This window comes from Homarus americanus, unplaced genomic scaffold, assembly GCF_018991925.1.
Source record: "Homarus americanus isolate GMGI-L3 unplaced genomic scaffold, GMGI_Hamer_2.0 scaffold40248, whole genome shotgun sequence".
Taxonomy (NCBI): Eukaryota; Metazoa; Arthropoda; class Malacostraca; order Decapoda; family Nephropidae; genus Homarus; species Homarus americanus.
The window spans coordinates 7834467-7854596 of record NW_024712526.1 but is presented as its reverse complement, the minus strand read 5'-3'; the positions used below and the strand labels follow the sequence as shown (position 1 = coordinate 7854596).

At 39.8% G+C, this 20130-nt stretch overlaps 3 protein-coding genes across 3 annotated transcripts; all 3 read left to right on the top strand.

Moving 5' to 3' along the window:
- Positions 1-196: 196 nt before the first annotated feature.
- Positions 197-3820, top strand: LOC121861910 (COP1-interactive protein 1-like; the record flags this gene model as incomplete). The annotated part of the gene is given in 5 exon segments (XM_042359799.1): positions 197-234; positions 1012-1137; positions 1333-1490; positions 1740-1880; positions 3683-3820. Coding segments are annotated over 4 exon segments (365 nt in total), but the record flags the coding sequence as incomplete, so codon positions are not given.
- LOC121861917 lies at positions 3686-7800 on the top strand. Its single transcript, XM_042359814.1, has 7 exons — positions 3686-3876; positions 4273-4437; positions 4736-4805; positions 5154-5240; positions 6200-6363; positions 6862-6971; positions 7652-7800. The coding sequence occupies exons 2-7, from the start codon at positions 4385-4387 to the stop codon at positions 7783-7785; spliced, it is 618 nt and encodes a 205-aa protein (XP_042215748.1). The 5' UTR covers positions 3686-3876; positions 4273-4384; the 3' UTR covers positions 7786-7800.
- A 297-nt stretch (positions 7801-8097) lies between these two features.
- On the top strand, positions 8098-14966 carry LOC121863572. Its single transcript, XM_042362287.1, has 4 exons — positions 8098-8226; positions 9048-9200; positions 10904-11019; positions 12233-14966. The coding sequence occupies exons 1-4, from the start codon at positions 8098-8100 to the stop codon at positions 12807-12809; spliced, it is 975 nt and encodes a 324-aa protein (XP_042218221.1). The 3' UTR covers positions 12810-14966.
- Positions 14967-20130: the final 5164 nt, after the last annotated feature.

The window sequence follows — 20130 nt, the reverse complement described above, 5'->3', positions numbered from 1 at the left end:
AATTGTTGTTAGTTATATTATAGACCCATATAAACCACCTGCAGCCATAACTTGTAGTCAAGTCTCAGGGCAGGCGCGGCTGGAGGGGGTGCAGGAGGAGTCACAGACGTGGCAACAGCAGTGTGAGGACCTGGAAGAGCGCCACTGCCATGGCAACAATAACAACAACTACAGAAATCACAACGTAACGCTTCTTACAACCTTCACGCCCAGCTCGCTAAGACCCTGCAACAGGTGAGTAAAGAGGGATGAAGAAGAATGGTATTTTAATCACGTCAGTGTGAGTGACCGAGCGAACACAAAGAAAAGCAAAACTCGTGACTTTGTGAAGGACAAATTCTGCTATGCTGACTTTCTCTATATTCCCTAGAGCAGGGGTCCTTAACCTGGGGTCCATGGACCCAAAAGGGGTCGGATGGGCTTCAGGGGGTCCGTGAAGGTCAGATAAAAATTTAACATTTATATTCACTATATTTTTATATTAAGTTGTTCGATTTTTTGTCAATATATACCAGATGTTTTGTATGTATTTTTGGTTACTGAAAAACCATGTAAATCTGTAGGGTGGCGTGGGATGCTACTGTACACGGTCGGTAACATACCGTCATCGTCGTCAAGTGTTTACTTTATTCATGCTTTGACGTCATCTTGGGGCGTAATTTTCAATAAAATAAAGTATATTCATTGCATGCAAGTTGTGTTTATGTGCTTATGTGCATTTTTCTGGGAGGGTCCATAGCTTTACCAGATTCTCCAAAGGGGTCCATTGACTCAAAGGTTAAGAACCACTGCCTAGGTTTTATCTTATAATTTTTAATTGCTAGGTATTAGGTATGTAATTAATTTTCGCTTTACGCACTTAAGGACCTTAGTTATTGAAGCGCAGTAATAACATTTATAACAACAGCTTTTACTAAAAAATCCCCTCACTATAAAATCAACTTATTATCAAGTGATGTCGCGAATACAATCGGTAAAATGCCTGCAGTAACCTTAACCTCCTTGGTGCAGGTGGAGAGCCTGAAAGAAGCGATGACGTCCACCAAGATGGAAAAGAGAGCAGCTGAGGAGGAAGCAGGCCACGCCCACGAGCAGGTCCTCAGTTTGATCCGGGAGTGTAACGCGCTGGAGGAACAGGTGAGTGGTTGGGTCTTCTGTCGTCTGACGGACGGACACACACACGCACATGCATAACAATAGTAACAATAACAATAGTTCACTAGTACAGTACTACGAGTCGTACTGTTATTACTACCAACGAAAATTATAATTGTAAAATCAAACAATTTCAAGTGTAAGATCATCTCTGCGTAAATATACTTCTCGCATCAGATTCACCGCTTGACGAAGGAGAAGTGTCGTCTCCAGGAGCAGTTGTCGAGCCAGGAGATGGACCTCACCAAGTCTCGCGACGACGCCCAGAACTGGACCAGCTGGCCCTTAAAACTGAGAGGGTGGTTGCCCTTGAGCAGCAGGTTAAGCTGGCAAAGGTACAGTACCTGGACACTTTAGGGTCATAACAAAGTTTTAAGGAGTCCTAATATGCCACGCTTGGTTGGGGCCTATGGAGAATGGAGCTAAGATACCCAAATTCTTTTGCCTAAGTTGGGTTAAGTTTAGTCTCTAATGTTAATGGTTAAGTTAGGTAGGGCCTATTTAGATTGAGGCCATTTGACTTGTCACCTCTATGCAAACACCTTCAAGAGTACTAACTTAGCCACCACTGCTCTTTTTAACAGCAAACGAACGAAGAGAGCCTGCAGGAGGAGACGCGGGCGCTAGAGAAGGAGGTGAGATCTCTGAGGACACAGCTGAACGAAGCCCAGGCGGAGGCACGCAGGCTCAAGGCTCAAGTGACGGGCAGTGCTCTCGACGGACGGGTAAGGTGACAGCATTATGTGTTGGTAAAGCACAAACTAAGCATGATCGCTATCCATTAATCCTCACACGAAAAAAAAAATCGTTTGAATAACATGCATCAGTTAGGTAAAGAAAAAAACACTTTTAACCTTGAATTTCATTGTAAAGTAAACATGAGTTTTCCTTTAGAATGGTGAATTATTTTTACTTACAGTTCCTCCCAGATTTTGATGAAAGAAAAAAGAACAATTTTACTGCATATTTATTCTGTTTTGATTATGTGTATATTATAGGATATTCGTTTTATTTTTATCGGACGGAGTCTTACTGCGTACTATCACTATTTTTTTTTTTTTACATAGCTATAATTATAATGAAGCCTCGTAATTTTACATCGAATATTTCTCCCTCCTTTACTGTATATTAGTTTTACACCAAAGATTTACTTCTCCACACTTTTTGTTTTATTCTTAACGTTGCTTCAAGTCTACTCTGTACTGTACTTCATATTTTATTCTTAACATGGCTACGTCGTATTTTTTTATTCATAACAATACTTTGACTATGTCCTTGTTGTATCTCTGTGTTTCAACCATTTAGGCCCAGTTCTCTGATAACTTGTGAGGTTTATCATCAGTAAAACTAATACTATGTAATAAATGAGGCGTCGAGTGCGACAAGGGGCCAAGCGCCAAAAATCACAATCGAGAAAAACGTTCTTAACGTTTGGAAAATTCAAAATGACGTAACTTTTGAACCAATGAAGATATTAAGCTCATTCAAGTGGCAGTGCGTAGAGATAACTTTCACTGGTTTCTGCGCATTTCTCGAATAAATTGTTCAGAAGTTGTGTTTCTTACCTAAATGTTCTTTCCAAAAAGCTGATGAGAATTTCTTAAAGGTAAAACACAGTTATTTCCCCTAATTTATTTATTATACCACTCAACAACTTCGGTAAATTAAGAACATCACTGAACTTTTCTGACTAAGATGTCAAAAGTGGGCAAGAGCTGAGTCGAAAGGCAAATTCTGGTTAGAGCATAATTTCTGATCACTTATTTCAAACTCGTATTTGATTAACCCTAAATTTCAATGTTAAATTTCTACTCTAGATTAATTTTGCCATCAAGATATTTGTTGCTGTCATCATTATTATTTCACAAGTTTAATTAATTATTTATGATATGTATTTATGTTTACAATAAAGTTCTTCACGTAACATCAACTAAATAAAATCATACTTTGGACTTCCAGTATATATTATTTTCTCATTAATATTTCATTGATTCACCAAACGCTTGAGTTCACATTTCAGGGGTTGTACTGTATCATGTGTTATGTTCCGTGGTGCTGGTGGTACGGTACAGTGGTAAGGATGCTGATAGTACAGTGACAAGGGTAAAAATACACTAATGAAGACTTCTTATTGAATAGTACTAATAAACCTTGTAGCCGAATCACCACAAAGACAGTAACAGTATTATAATAATAACCAACTAATAGTAATAATAATAATATAAATAATATCGTCTAACAGGGGCATTGTTTTAGTGCAGAGAGTGTGACGTTCAGTAGTATTCCTAACAAGACAACTTGGCTTCCATACAAGCTAGATTCATTTTAATGGTGCATTCTTACTAACACGATGCGTTCTACATAAACTGAACTTTAACATTGTGCGTTTTTGATGTCTTAACGATGCGTTCTATAAAAGCTGGGCTATTTAACACTTCATTTGAAACTTTTCACTTAGTTATTTTTATTAACACGATACGTTCTACGACACCGGGACATTTTTTTTAACATTATCCGTACTTCATAGGGATCGCGGGGTCAGAGGCTGGGATGGACGTGGGACTGAACCAGACAGCAGCAGCGACCAGGTGTGAGGTGACGACGGCAGGCGGGGAGGCGACCCAGGCCAGGAGAGCACTGCTGGAGCGAGACACCCACGCCAGGGTTACCCAGCTCAAGCTTAGCACCCTAGAGAGGTCACTACAAGACCGACAGCACGAGGTGTGTGTGTGTGTGTGTTGGTCTCACTTTATTACCCTTCATTGACTCTCAAACTGTCCCAATCTCAGGTCACGTTTACCTCTCACCTAAGTCATCAAATTGTGTCTTCAATCTGGATCCCCTTCGTCGTTCTCTGTCTTTCACCTTCACTTCCTTGGTTATCATCCTTCTTGCCCTTTCCCCTCACGCATTAACTTATTTCACCTGATGATTAAATACCCTAATGCTATCTAGGGGTTAGGTGAGGTTAAGTTAGGTTAGATTGTATTAGGTGAGGTTAGGTCATCAAGTGAAATGAACGGAGGTGCCTAATCTTCAGGTGATTAAAAGAAAGGATTGAACTGATTGTACACACACGACCACAGGCAATACAGTACTCACTTTGTCTTCCCTTAGGTGACAAGCCTGGAGGAGAGACTACAAGACTCTCACACGGAGACTCACCGCCTGGAGACTGAGACCGCCCATCTACGTGCCCAGGTCGCCATGCTCTCCACCCAGCTCTCTCATGCCCACGCCCACAAGAATACCAACGCTCACCAACACCCTGACGATAACAGGGTAAGTAACGTTGACTCTTGTTAGGTGAGGTTGTTTATTTTTTATCCATTTCATTATTATATCTATTCTTATGTTTTCATTAAGCACTATAATTAATTAATCCAGCCCACAGTTAATTAACCCATCAATTAATTAATCCACTCAGTAGTTAACTAATCCAATCAGCAGTTACTTAATGTGGTCAGAATGTAATTAATCCGGTAATTATTTAATCCAGCCAACAGTTAATCAATTCACCTTCTGAAGTTGTGCCTGAGTCATAATTAACTCCTGTACCTTGCACCTCCACTCTACCCAGGTGGAGGAGCTTGAGGACAGTGTCGAGGCTTAAGGGCGAGTTGGCTGCCATGGAGGAACAGCTCAAACAGGTAAGTCAAGTGTTATGTTAAGTAGACGGATGGGTAGATTAGATAGATAGTTAGTCAGGTAATAGATATATAGATTAAATACTGTATATAAAGAGATAGATATATGGTGACGTAAGTGGAGATATACAGATTGGAGATAAATACATAAGTGAAAAATGTATCAATAAATGGACTTGTGGATAGATGAAAGGATATACTAATTAAATAGAGAGAGTGAGTTAGTGAGACAGAATAAGAGGGAGGGCAAGAGACAGACAGAGAGAGCAAGAGAGAGGGTTAGATCCGATACAGTACATTAACTTACAGTCCATCAGTCAACCAACACCCTCCTCCTCTAACCTCCTGCAGGCCTGTGACCGTGAGACAAGAACGACCCAAGAACTGCAACTTGAAATCACCACACTTACCAGGACTCGTGACGACGCCCTCAGAAAGGTAAACTAACAAAAAGTAAAATAACGTTTCCTATCTTTCCTTAAACCATAACAAACGACGTCTATTGGATGTCTAAATTAAAATAAGCTTCATAATTACGTTTTTATCACATAATGAACGAATTATTAAAATATTATGGATTAGTTTTGTTATGGAGAGTAGAAATGTAATTAAACCTCTGATCCCCAAGCACTTATATTTATTTAATCTTTAACCTTCAAGAGGATTAAATAAGAGTCGCCTTTTTCAAGTATACATAAAACATATAATACGCTATAGCTATAAACTATTACATCTTAATAACGAGCTTTAGTTATACCACAAAGATGTTAAGTACAAGATTTAACGAGCGGTTATGTTGTGGTACATTTAAACGCAGCAATTTCGCGTTTTTTTTTATTATTATTAATTTTCCCCCATGTATTTAACGATGAGGGAATGTATATATATATATATATATATATATATATATATATATATATATATATATATATATATATATATATATAGATAGATAAATGCTTCATAAGTTCAAGTACAGGTGTTGTATATCATAAAAAAATACTTAACGGTGTGTGTTTATGTGATAGATCGAGATAGAGATTCAGTATATATTTTTTTGCAGAATAAAGTGAAACCTCAATTTAACGGATTACAGGAGAGGCATTTTGTTATATCGAGGGGTAGCCATTAGATATGAAACCTCCATCTAACGAACTCAATAGAGGTGAAAGTTCATTATAACGAGGATCCGTTAGATGTGTACCCCCGCCAACTAATGGATTATATGGAAGAGCAATCCGATATATGGAGGTTTTACTGTAGCACACACACACACACACACACACACAATGAATATCGAACCTGACGTGAGTTCACTAAATTGAGACATTATCCATGAAGTCAGGATGTCGAACCAGGAGTTTAAGAATGCGGTACAGTATTTCATTCTCTTGCAGGTGATGAGTTTAGATGCGTCATTAGGAGAGTCTCAAGAAACCGTGGAAGCTACCAAGGTGCTGGAGAGGCTGTGGGAGGCTCAGTTAGCCACCGTGGAGGAGGAGATGGCAGGCTCCTGTAGACTAACCAACTCAAAGATTGTAATGGTGCCCTCCACGACCAGGTAAAACTCACGCGTTTGAGGGTGTAGGGGAGAGTGTTTGGGTGGGGAGAGTATGTGGGGGTGTGGGAAGTATGTGGGGGTGTGGGATGTATGTGGGGGTGTGGGATGTATGTGGGGAGTGGGGAAGTATGTAGGAGTGTGGGAACAGAGTGCATGTGGGTAGGGAGAGTATTTGAGTTGGGGGGTGGGGGGAGTGGGAAAAGTGTGTGTTGGGTGGAAAGCAGAGTGTGTGTGTGTGTGTCTCTGGGTGGAAAGAGTGCGTATGTGAGGGGTGGGAAAAGTGGGTTGGTAGGAAGATGGTTGTGTGAGAGTAGGCTAAAAAATAAATGTATGTTAGTGTTACGAAGATGTAGAGTAGTGAGGGGTAAATGAGGAGGATGTGGAGAGGAAAGGAGAGGGGAATGTAACGATATTCGAAATAGAAAGAAAAAAGAGAATATTCACAACATGTTAGTGAAGCTTCGATTAATATCACGCATTTGTCTCCCTCCCACACAGCTGTCTGGGAGAGAGAGGAGATAGACGCGCTCAGGGGCCAGGTGAGATCGAGAGAATTACAGGTAGAGGAGGTGCAGCAAGCCAGAAACCTACTTGCCAACGATGCTCAGGTAACTATTTCTTCACACCTGCCTTCCAGTTCACGCTAAGTCAACTTTTATCTGTGTGTCTGTGACTTTTCTGACTATCTATGTCTATTTCTACTTTTGTATCTAATTCCTCTCTTTCTCATCAATATCTAAACCTGTGTGTCATATTAAACTGCTTAGTTTTCATTAACATCCTACTAACACGGATATAATGACTGACGTTAATGATCAACGCCTCATTAATCGATACCTCGTTAATTTCATAACGTGTACTCATGTGATGATAAAATGCACCTGTAACAGACACTACACATGCACAAAAACACACATACTGTACACATATACGCTTAGCACACAGGTTACAAAATATTGTAGTATTTTAACACTTTTGAACACCTGATATAACTAACCCCTTAGTTAAGACCTCCATAAAATATAGCCTGAAACTTAACTATATTATTACCTGCCATTCTGGTATCAATATCATAATCATCCAAATGTTCCTCCATTATTGTAATACTGAAACTTGTAAAGCCACAGTATAAGTTAAAACAATGTAATATAGGTTAATACAAGTCATTATTATGGTAATATTAGTCAGAAGTATGTCAGTATAAATTAAAAAAAACTTTGTCAGTATAAGGCAGTAATTGTCAGTATAAGGGAATATTAGTCAGTATAACAGCCCACAACTGTCTCAGGTGGTGGTGGCATCAAGCAGTGGTTACACGAGCAGAAGTCGGCCAATAGCAAGCTAGCAAGCAAACTACACCAGCAGAACAAGCAGATTCTCCTCCTCAACACAGAGAAGCAGTACGTGTCTCAGTATGAGTAATATAAAGTGGTATGGAGAATGAATACATACATAAAAACATTCAAGGTTCACCGTATTATTTTAATTTTGTTGGTGTAATTTTTCGTTTGAATATAAAAACTAGACGTTTGAGTGTGTGTGCGTGTGTATGTGGATATAAATGTCAGAATGTGTGTCTGTTTATAAATGTACAGTATCTGTAAACGTATGTATGCTTGTTTAAAGTATATGTTTGTTTGCATTTCTGTATATGGCTATGAACGTCAGTATATGGAGATGTATCTTATTGTCTTTCTGCATGTATTCGTAACTTTGTATGTATGTAACGTATGTATGTCTGTTGTGTTGTTGCAGGTTCCCAAGCGTAACACCAGCCTACAGCGCAACAACCACGAACTCTCCCTCCAAGTACACGACCTCCGCGCCAGACTAGGTTTACCCCTGGCCTCTACCCCTCCTGAGGTAAATGTCATTCCCTGTAAATTACCATACATGCCTTTCAACACGTCTCCTATTTATAGCGGTCCGACTAATTACACCAAGTGTACCCAAATGTTGTGTTAGGTTAGGTACATGCACTCGATCTATTAACTCGGATTAAATTAAGTTTACCAATTTTTTGTGACTTCGTGACACCAAATACTAGTCGAGGTTAGGTTAGGTACATGCACTCGATCTATTAACTCAGATTAAATTAAGTTTACCAATTTTTTGTGACTTTGTGACACCAAATACTAGTCGAGAAGTGATTGGCAGTCCGATTTATTCATGTAGGACCATTATTTGACTTCATTGCGGCTACATTTGGGTAATTAGTCGGACCCCTCCTATAGTAATAAAAGTGCCTCGTAGCGTATGATAACTTGATCTTTTTTGGTACGATAACAATTTCTTGAGGTACGAACGATGACGTAACTCTGAGTATGATAACACATTGAATACTATAACTTCATCTCCTGAATTCAGTACCTCAATCCCTTGAGTATAATACTGTCAACACTTGAGTATGATAACGTAAACTCTTGAGTAGGATAACCTAAACCCTTACATATGATAACAAACCTTTTGAGTAAGGTCACTAAACCACCTGGAGAACTTCTTAAACCCTTGAGTAGATAACTGAGCCTTTGAGGTAAGCTAACTAAACCCCAACACTAAGATAATTAAACCTCTTGAGTACTAAATCCCCCGAGAATTAAAAATTTACCCTTTGAGTACAACAACAACCTTCAGTACGGTAATTTAATCTTTTGATTATCGTCATTTTCACACTTTCCTCACAGAAACTGGGTAAGGTGGGCGGGGTGATGGTGGGCTGCTTGTCTTCCCCGAGCCTGGATGTGTCCCCGACTTTTGGCGTGTCTACCAGGACCTCCATAGACAGTGTCCTTGGCCTCCCTGTACCGCTGGACACCAAGCACGAGGATGTCCTTAGTGTAAGTATTGACTATTAAGGACGGACATATATTTGGGTAGGCCACGGTTTATTTATTTAGGACATAAGCCAGTATAAAAACGATAAATCTTGAATATATTTATCTTAATCACCCATACACCCGTCTAGACCAACTGATTGATTTGTGTTATTTTCTGAGTGAGGAGTTTTCAGCTTGGCTTATTATTGTCAGCATATCAAATTCCTTTGGTTTTCACTATGCTGGTATGAGAGAATAATAAATATGACAGAGATACGATAAAATACACGATTAAAACAGAGATATGACTAAAAAACTCAAAAGGAAAACATCAAAGTCAATTAAAAAATATTACTATGTTTAACCAACTTTGAAAAAATCCCTTACACGCAAAAGTGCACTCATCCATGTCAGGTTGGGCTGGCATTAGGCGGACTACACGCAACACAGAACATTCAAGATGACGTGACTTACCTCGAGTTTATTATTGGCTACTTGTTCTCACTCGGTTTTGTTTTTTCTCTCTCTTCTCGCCTCCACAAATATCTTAATCGAGTACATGAAGGTGTGAGCTGGACTCTTTCAGGATTTGTGGGACGAAACCCATATCTGACTTTTTTTATACCATCTAACTCGTCATTGGACAAAACTCGGAGATAAATTTTTTCACTGGACAAATTTCTCACCCAAAATAATTAAAAAATAAAAATATTTAATCAGTTGAAAGGTTTGTTTGGTTTTGTTACGTCATGTTTAAGTTAGTTGTGTCAGAATTGGTTAGTTGAGGTTAAGTTTGTTAGATTAGATTAGGTCTGATTATTTTAGATAGGGTTAAACTAAACAGATCCTTTAGGGTAGATTGACGTGGCTTAAGTAGGTTAACGTTAAATTAGTTTTGGGTACGTTAGATTTAAATTGGTTAATGTAAGTGGGTTAGGATAGTGACATAACAGTTCGGTTAACGTTTGATTAGCTTAGGGTAGGTTAACAATAGATTAGGCTAGGGTAGGTTAACGATAGATTGGGTTAGGTATGGTTAACAATAGATCAGGCTAGGTTTGGTTAACGATAGATTAGGTTAGGGTAAGTTAACGTTGGATTAAGTTAGGGTAGTAAATTAAGCAAGGAAGGTAAACATTAACTAAAGTTTGGTGTAAACATTAACTCGAGTTTGATTTAATTACGTTTTGGAGTTGCCTTTAGGTGCGAATTTGTCCTCCAGTTGCTCAGTTGTTCTTACCCTCGCCCGCGGTCACTAGTCAACTGGCTTGGCTCTCTGAACTATTGTCTGGACACTACAAGGCCGCAACCTCACTACCTCAGCCAGCTTGAGTCGCAGGAGTCGGCGTGTGTGCACAAACAACCTCAGCCGATTGTGATGGTTGTTGCAATTAATATATATTATATATATTTAGTACACACATTGATATACTTATCCTTAAATTTCAACAGCCTTGCAGACAGTGATCTGTGTTGTTATTAGATAGTAATATAAATAATGAAGGATTGTTTTAAGTAGAATATTTATTTTATGGGATACATCAAAAAAGAATCTAAATTTCATGAACAAATATCTTAAGTAAAAAAAATCCCATACTTATATTTACTTGTACGTTGAGAAAATATCCAAGTTCCAAAAACAAATTTCTAGCAAACAAAATTCCAAGTCAGGTTAAGTCTTAACATGAATCAAGAACGAAACACATAAGTTTGGTCTCCGCCAGACGTGTTCGTCGGACGGCAGCAGCAGCGGGTGTCTGGTTCCCGGACCAGACTTGCCTGGGGCCGCCCATCTGGAGCGTCTGGCACACCTTGCTGACTCCCTGCTTATAGCCTCCAGGTACGTAATAATTACCGTATTTTCATATAATACGATTAAATTAATTTTTGAAAAGCACAACAGATATAATCAGACGGCAGCATAAATAAGCGCTGATAATATGCAGCACCTTTCACTGGTGCTGTATAAATGTTTTGAACCACGACTGTATATATTTACGCTACTGTATTCTAGTAATCCAGATGTACCTGATTAACGTAGAGATATGAAATAAAAAAAAAGATGATTTGTTACTGTACTTGACTTAAGTTGCTAAAATAAAGGAATCAACAACACGAGGAATCTGTAAACATGAGCAATTAAAATTATTGAAGACAAAAAACGATTACTTGACAGATATTTAAACTACCCTGTATTATATTTGTTAGGGGCGTTGTTTCATGTCTAGTGGAATACTATATATATATACAGTATTACCCGCTTCTGCGGTTTTCCTTACGCCGTTTTATCATATCGCGTTTGCCTGAAAATAAAACTTTCATAGCGGAATTTTTTCATCATATCACCTGGAGAGCGGGCGAACTACGATGCGTTAAAGTGCATGTCATCAAAACATTACGAGTTCTTCACCGCCACCCACCACAGCGGCCCAAGTCAGTGATAGTGATAATTATAGTGAGGATATGGACTTATATGGCCTTTGAGGGTTTGACAAAGGCCCTGCAAGCCTCTGTGGTGGATAGTGATACAATTATTAAAGTGATACAGGTGAGGCCAATAATCTGCCCTCTGCCTCGGAACCACCCATCCCAGCCATCTTTTCTACTAATGCAAGTGTTAAAAAACCTAATATTATTGATATTTCTCTTATATTAATTGTTATGCATACCATCATAAAGTTAAGATAAAATTTTTACTACAACATAGTTGTGTGTCGTCAAAAAGTGGAGTTGGGGTCGGGCCAGTCTCTATTGGAATTAATCCCATATGTTCTGTTGTTCACTTAACGGTTTTCACTTAGCGTACCCTGTGGGTTCAATTGACCGCGTTAAGCGGGAATACTAATATATATATATATATATATATATATATATATATATATATATATATATATATATATATATATATATATATATATATATATATATATATATATATTTTTTTAGGGAATGGCTGTTTTGGTTATTTGTTTTAACACCAATGGCAATTATTTGAATGCTGTCCATGATTTGGATGTAGTGACACGGATTCTGATTCGATATCTTCCTAACAGGAATATCAGCCGGACCTCAGGGCTCATTCCCTACCATGGCTTTGAGAAAATTACCTCGGCCACCTCCCTGGGTGACCTCACATCAGGGACAACTTTTGGCCACATGCGGTCGTCACTGGCACTGTCCAGGGCAACTTCGTCGTCCGTGGGTAACCTGACCAACCTGTATCCAGATCGTAAAGACAAGGCGACCAGCCCAATCTCCAAGTTAAACTGCCGGGTTAGTGAGTTTAGTACCTTGGTATCGCCGGGGTCAAAGGTCAAATCCCGGATGAGTGAGGCCATTTTAGCTGCTCCGGTGAAGGAGAGGAGGTCATCTTTTCGACTCTATAACAGTGACAGCATCGAGGAAGCAGATGAAGAGGAGGTGACGACCGCCCGCTCTGGCAGTAGGATGAGCGCCTCGCAGGGCTCGTCCAGCACCTTGAAGGACTCATCCAGCCCCTCACAGGGATCGTCGAGAACCTCCCCAGCTTCCAGCACCAGGGTCACCCACCTCCTTACGGGAGTCTCCTGGCGTCTTATAGGGCTTGTCCATCATCTTTTAAAAATAAAACTCTTGGCAGGAGTAATCTAGAACCCGTCCAGCCTCCAATAGCTCGTAAGGGTTTCTTAGCATCTAACAGTGATCATTTGTCACCATGACGGTGTCAGCAACACCTTACAGGAGTCGTCACACACCAGAAGTGGTCGTGAATCACTCCCAGCCTCCAGACTGACCACAGCCTTGGTCATCAACACAACAGTACAACCAGTGGACTGTCTTTTCGGTGATCCAATACACTCTTCAGTTAAACGTTCATTGCAATAAAGACTTCTATTTCGAAACGTATTGCAGATGCTACAACAATGAGTTACGTTTCCCCGCCCGTCTTTGACAAAGTGGTTAAACCAATTTAGCTGAAACAGTTACTCAGTGAACAATATTAAATCCGTTGTAATTTGTTATATATATATATATATATATATATATATATATATATATATATATATATATATATATATATATATATATTTACGTACTTTAACAATTAAGGGCCTCAAGCCCATACTCTTAACAATTTATGGCTTGGCATTTACTTATTGGTACTGTACAGCAACATGTAATTTGGATCTTTTTTATATTCAATTTCATGAGATTCATAAAATGGTGCTTTAAATGATTCAATACTGTATAAAAGTTGAGTGCGAACTAACAGGAAACATAAGTTACATAACATACCTCTCATTTTTATTTTGGTTTATTGTAATTGGTTGCTATAATATGGCAACAGTTTCCTTTTCAATATAAAATTACTAAAAGATATTAATCAAATTCTTTTAGTTACAGGCTGGAATTTCCAATGATAGAATCACATAGTTGAGAATATTAGTTCTAATGAATTTCGCGTTGCAACATGAATGCATAAAGTGTGCTGTGGGACACATTGCATTTCAAACATTAATTTACTACTTTAGGGACCAATATTTGCCTGACAATTTAAGGGTAACTTACAAAATTAATGATGTTAGTAGTAGGCAACCATACACCCATCGTCCCATCCTTGAATACTATACGTATATCCCAAATTATGAAAACGGTCTTGGTCAGATCTTCAGAAAGTGGCTCTACTAGTTTTCATACAGTATCTTCTGGAATCTGTTATCGGGAATTAGGTCTTTTAAGGTTAACAATACATTAATTTGAGATAATTTTATTAATTTCAAATGAAGAATTACTTGTTATTTTCATTTATCAAGATACACTGAATCAATTGACAAGAACTGCACAATAAATTAATTTGGCATATAACGTAGATGCCTCCAGAAAAGAATATATTGGCCATTTTGAATTAAGAATTTTATAGTACCAAATGTTTTGATACGACAATTTCTCCAAACGTTTTAACCAGAAGCATTACAGCGTGAGTGTTTCAGCATCCGACCTGACCTTAACTAACTTATCTCCCAAACTAACATAACCAATACAATCCAGGCTGAAGCACCCAGAGCTGAAGTGTTGATGGCTAAGGCAGCTGGCTTGAAAACATCGCCAATTAAAACGTTGGGTCAAATAGGTAACCAACCCAATTAATCAGAAATTCTTAACCATCTATTCTGGATGCATTTACTACACTGAATTCTTTTCCTTCTACGCCGGATACTGTACGCACCATAAAAAAAAGATAATAGTTTCTTTGTCATTATTAAATAAGTTCCTTCATCGTACGACATGTTGAGATATTACCGTACGTCAATTCTTATCTCATACCTTAGACGTCCAACTACTCGTGTCTTAAAGATTGCCCTTACCCAATTCGTATCTCAAATTTCCCCATAATGTAAATCCCAGGATAAGGTTTTCTATTGTTATTTGGGAACCTTGAATTTTGACACTGCGAATAACAGATCCCAGTATAAGATATATATTTTTTCTATTTATTGAAGTATTTTTGCAGGGTTTGTGTGAGGGCTATTACTCTAAGCGGGGAAGTAAGATTAACCATAAATACTACTGTACACAAAAAAGTTATACCAAGTTTAAAATTACTGATGATGATGATGAATATATCTTGTGGTCCAGAATTGTCTTTGCATTTCTAGAATATTTTGTAATAGGCTACATATACTTAAAAATAAAAGGTGCCTTTCACTGTAGTTATGTAATTAATGTATAGTGTATAAAATCCATTGTACATTTATACAGAATAGGCTTTTGCTTGTGTATTACTGCACAATAAAATTATATTAGAAAGAAAATGTTTTATTTATATACGTTCCATAGCTATACAAATCCTAATATAGTACAGTACTGTGCAATGTTTTACAGGTCACAGAGTTCCAACAATAAAATACAAAGTGACGAACCCGTACTGGTTGTAAAAATACGCTTTCTATGGTCTTCTGTTCTGGAGAATGGTGTGGGCGAGAAACCCGCTACTTGGCGTTACCCTACTGAAATTTCAGGGGTAAAGCCATAGAAATAGCAAGTAGTGGGCGTAAGACATCCACGATCAGTTCAGTCACTGAACTTCAGTGTCCCTCATACAGTGGCCAATCAGCTTAGAATCAGGATGTCGCCAGCCAGTCCAGCGTCCAGTGTAGGGGGAATGTGGAGAGCTGGTGTGGTGTAACAGCATAATAATAATAATAATAATAATAATAATAATAATAATTAACGGTTTATTGAAAGAACTTGGCAGCCAGAAGGCTGAAAATATACAGTTACATATTTGGGGAATGGGTTTCGAATTACAAATAATATACAAGTAACATAAGTGATATAAATAAGATATATAATAACTAGATGGGGAAAAGCTCAAACTACAGTGCATTTCAACATAGTGACAGTGCAAGGAGTAGTGTTTACTGGGAGTGAATACACTGGTCTATTACAAGTTATTGATAATTTTTACAATGGTTGGGACTGGGCTGTTCTTATAGCGATCAGTTCGTGCACGTATGGGCTGGATGCGGTTGTGGTGTCGAACAGCAATTCTCGGGCTAGGGATCTCAGGTGGTAGTAGGAGCCGGTGTCGAGGATGGTGTAGAAGCTTCTTACCAAATTTGCAGATGAGGTTGTGGTGATGGTCAGTGAGAGTCGAAAGGGTCAGTGTGTTGAGCGCTTCTTGATATGTGGAGTAGGAAGGGGAGAGAATAATCTTGCATGCCCTCTTTTGCACTTTTTCTAGGTGTTTACGTTGTGTGGCATTTAGGGAGGAAGACCAGGTGGGGGGAGGCATAGGTGAGCTTGGGAAGTATGAATGTTGTGTAAACACTGAGGAGCTCGGTGCAGGAACTCCGAGGGACTTGAGTCGGCGGAGGAGGTGGAGACGGAAACTGGAGGATTTGACAACTTCACTGACGTGTGGTTTCCAATTTAGTTTGTTGTCTATGGTGACGCCGAGGAGCTTCGTGGAATCTACAACCTGGAGTGTGTTCGGACCTAGAGTAATGGAAGGAGGTGGGACAATGTCGGAGGAGAGGTTGATGTGCATAACCATGTCTTGGTATGGTTGATGGTGACATGGTTGTTGGTGGCCCAGTTTTGGAGACTGTTCAATAAATCCTGAAGAGTATGGTCGGGCAGAATTGTTGACGCTGATCCCAATGGTGGAGTCGTCGACATATTTCCAGCGAACAGGGGGTTTCTCTTAGGGCATCATTGATGAGCATAAGGAAGCAGAGTGGTCCCATCTTGGTGCCTTGGGGGACGCCACAGGTGAGTGACTGAAGGTGGAGACAGCCCCTCGGAAGCGTACAGCTTGGCGTCGGTCACTGAGGAAGTCTGTAAGCCATGGTATAAGACTTCTCCGAAGCCCGAGGTCAATAGCTTTGTTGATGATTATATTGTGGTCGACTAGGTCGAATGCCTTAGTGAAATCCATGAAGGCGACAGCTACAGACGTTTTTCGTTTCTCGAGATGGCGGTATATGTAATCGAGAAAGCTGACAAGACAGTGAGTGGTGGAGGAAGTTTTCATGTTGCCAAATTGCTGAGGGTCTACGACTCCTGCAATATCAGCATAAGCCCAGTGTTGTGGAGCATGCTTGTGGCTACTTCAGTAGTGTTGACATGGACAAGATTGAGGTTATTTTCAGCAAGTTTTGGGCTATAGGTGACTTCAACCAGCAAAATGCCTACCTTATGTCTAAGCATGCGAGTTCAAGTGATGTGAAACAGGCAGCTGCACCATGGATAGGAGGCGGAGTAGTAGGACACCAAACAGACGAGCATCAACATTCATTGTAAGTGTTAGTAGAAGTAGTTTTCTAACAATAATAGTAACATTCATGTGATAACACACGGTTTATTTCACATTGTAGCTACTTTTGGGGAGATAGTGGATAATTATACGGGTACGACAGACATATTGACGAAATGTGTTGTTAATGGTTAGGTTAGAGGGTAGGCAAACTGGGTTAAGTTTGGTGTGGTTAGGTTAAGTCAGTTTAGGTTAAGTTAAGTCAGTCAGAAAGAAGGCCCTCTTAATTAGTAAATATCATTGTATAGTCTGCCCACCACTCACGCGCATTAGGCAGCTGTAGCCCACAAAATTGGAAAAAAATAAATAAATAAATAAATAAATAAATAAAAATTAATCCAACAATATTTGGTAATAAATGTTTATTCAAGTTGAAAAACTGACGCTTGCTTTCTCACAAAAAAGATGGGTTTCATATTCTTTTAATGGCTACGGCAAGATTTTCTTATTTGGTTATTCTAAGATTATTAAAAAAATACGAATATATTTCTTTCCTTGGGTTAGGTTAGGTTAGGTTTCAACAGTGATTTGAAAGTTGAAATTGTAATGAGAATAATAGCCACAGCCATTAAAATATTTACCCAAATTACGATACATATACTGTATAAGGTTGTGAACCCCAGGGCCGACCTGATCATCATCAAGCTACTGGGGCCTCAACTGACGCCACCGCGGTTGCTGGAGGATCGGCTTTTTTCACACTTCATTTTTCCAACATTCGCGGACTGAGATCCAATTTTTCTTCTGTGGAGCACCATCTATCAACCTCTTCCCCCGACCTGCGACTACTCTCCGAACTTCAACTGATCAAAGCAGCTTCACCCAAACCTTTCCAAGTCTCAAACTACAACCTTTATACCTACTTCCGTTCTAAGGGAGGTGTATGCGCCTACTGCAACACACGTACACCCATAGCCCGACTCACGGATCTTGAATCTCCCCTTTATGATGTCATCTGGCTCAAAATATCTCTACCTACTGTGACTATTTTTCTTTGTTTCCTATACTGTTCTCCCAACTCTACCAACTATTTCGAACTCTTTGAGTATCTCACTTCTTGCCATGAGTCGTTGCTATCCACACACCCCAACACCGAGATCATCTATCTCGGGGATTTCAATGTACATCACAGAGAGTGGCTTGGCTCTGCAAGGGATGACCCAGGTGGAGCTGAGGCACTCTCTTTTTCCTTACTTAATGATTTGGAACAGATAATCAAACACCCTACACGCGTTCCTGATCTACACGATCAACTTGCTAACATTCTTGATCTTTGTTTTACCTCTAACCCCTCACACTATTCATACTCAATTTTTGCCCCCTTTGGGTCTTCTGATCACAATCTTATTTCTATTAAATCAAACTGGGCACGACCACCTCCCCCACCCCCCTCTAAACGTCAACTATGGCACTATCGGAGGGCAAGCTGGCAATCTTTGCGAGAATTCTTCACCGACTTTCCTCGGGATGAATGTTGCTTTTCCACTCGGGATGCCTCGGTATGTGCTGACAGCATTGCTGGGGTTATACAGGGCGGTATGAGTGCATTTATCCCATCTTCTACCAAAACTTTCACATTACAATCATGGTTTGATCGCTCCTGCTCTCTTGCTTGCATATCGAGCTATGAAACTATCTCCTCCTATTACCCACACCTCTTTCATTACTTCTAGGAATCGTTGTAAGGCTATTCTTCGTAGGGCCAAGCGGAATTTTATTAAAAGAGAGACCGCTGTCCTGACTAATTATTCCTCTAGTAAATCCTTCTGGTCCTTAACTAAATATAATCTGTAACAACTTCTGCACGCCTTCTTTTCCTCCCCTCTTCCGTCCCAATAACTCTATAGCCTACTCTCCCCCTGACAAAGCCAACCTGTTTGGCACCTTATTCTCCTCTAATTCCACCTTAGACGATTCCCACTCTATCCCTCCTACCCCTGCACCTCCTACTGAACCTATGAACCTATAATCTCCACTCGCAGGGTTGCAGGTGTGTTATCCAGGTTGGATGTGAGTAAGGCGCATGGACCGGACGGAATACCCCCCCGTGTTCTGAGGGAGTGTGCTGAAGCCCTGGCCCCTGTACATGCTCGCCTCTTTCGCCTTTGCCTCAAAACCCAAGCTTTTCCTTCTTCTTGGAAGCATGCCTTGGTTCAGCCCATCCCGAAGAAGGGTGACCATTCTAATCCCTCTAACTATCGCCCCATTGCCCTAACCTCATCCCTCTCTAAGATTTTCGAAACTATCTTGAACTCCCATTTTCTCCGTCACCTTGAACACCTTTCTCTTTTGTCGGATCACCAGTATGGCTTTCGCCAGGCGAGATCTACTAGTGGTCTGTTCTCCTATTGCACCCATCTTTGGTCATCCTCTCTTAGGGATTCTGGGGAACTTTTGTCGTGGCTCTCGATATCTCCAAAGCATTTGCCAGGGTATGGCACAAGTCTTTGCTATCTAAATTTCCCTCTTTTGGTTTCTCTCCCTCACTTTGTTTTCTCATCTCTAGCTTCCTTGAGAACCGATCCATGGCAGTTGTTGTCGAGGGACCCATTTCTCGCTCTTTTTCTACGAGTAGTGGCGTCCCACAGGGTTCTGTTCTTTCACCAACTCTCTTCCTTCTTTTTATCAATGATTTACTTCACACTACAACTAATTCTATCCATTCTTACGCTGATGATTCTACTCTTCACTCTTCCTCACATTTCCCCTTCCTCCTAACTCTCAAACTAGATCTGTTTCTAGAACTGATATCATTACTTCTATCAACACGGATCTGTGCAGCATCTCTGAATGGGGAGGTACAAACTTGGTTAAGTTCAATAGTAATAAAACTCAATATTTACCAATTACACTCTGTAAATTAGACGATCTCCCACCAATTACATTTCAGGATGCTATCGTCCTCCCAAATTCTGAAATAAATATGTTAGGCCTCACCATTTCCTCCAATATGTCCTGGAAATCACACATCCTTAGTATAACTAAAGCTGCCTCCCGAAAGTTGGGAATGCTGTACAGATGCAGCAGCTACTTCACTCCTGAGCAGTTGCTCCAAGTATATAAGGGATTCATTCGTCCTAACTTGGAGTACTGCTCTCATATCTGGGGTGGCTCTTCTTCTGTCCAACTATTAGATATAGGGTGGAATCAAAG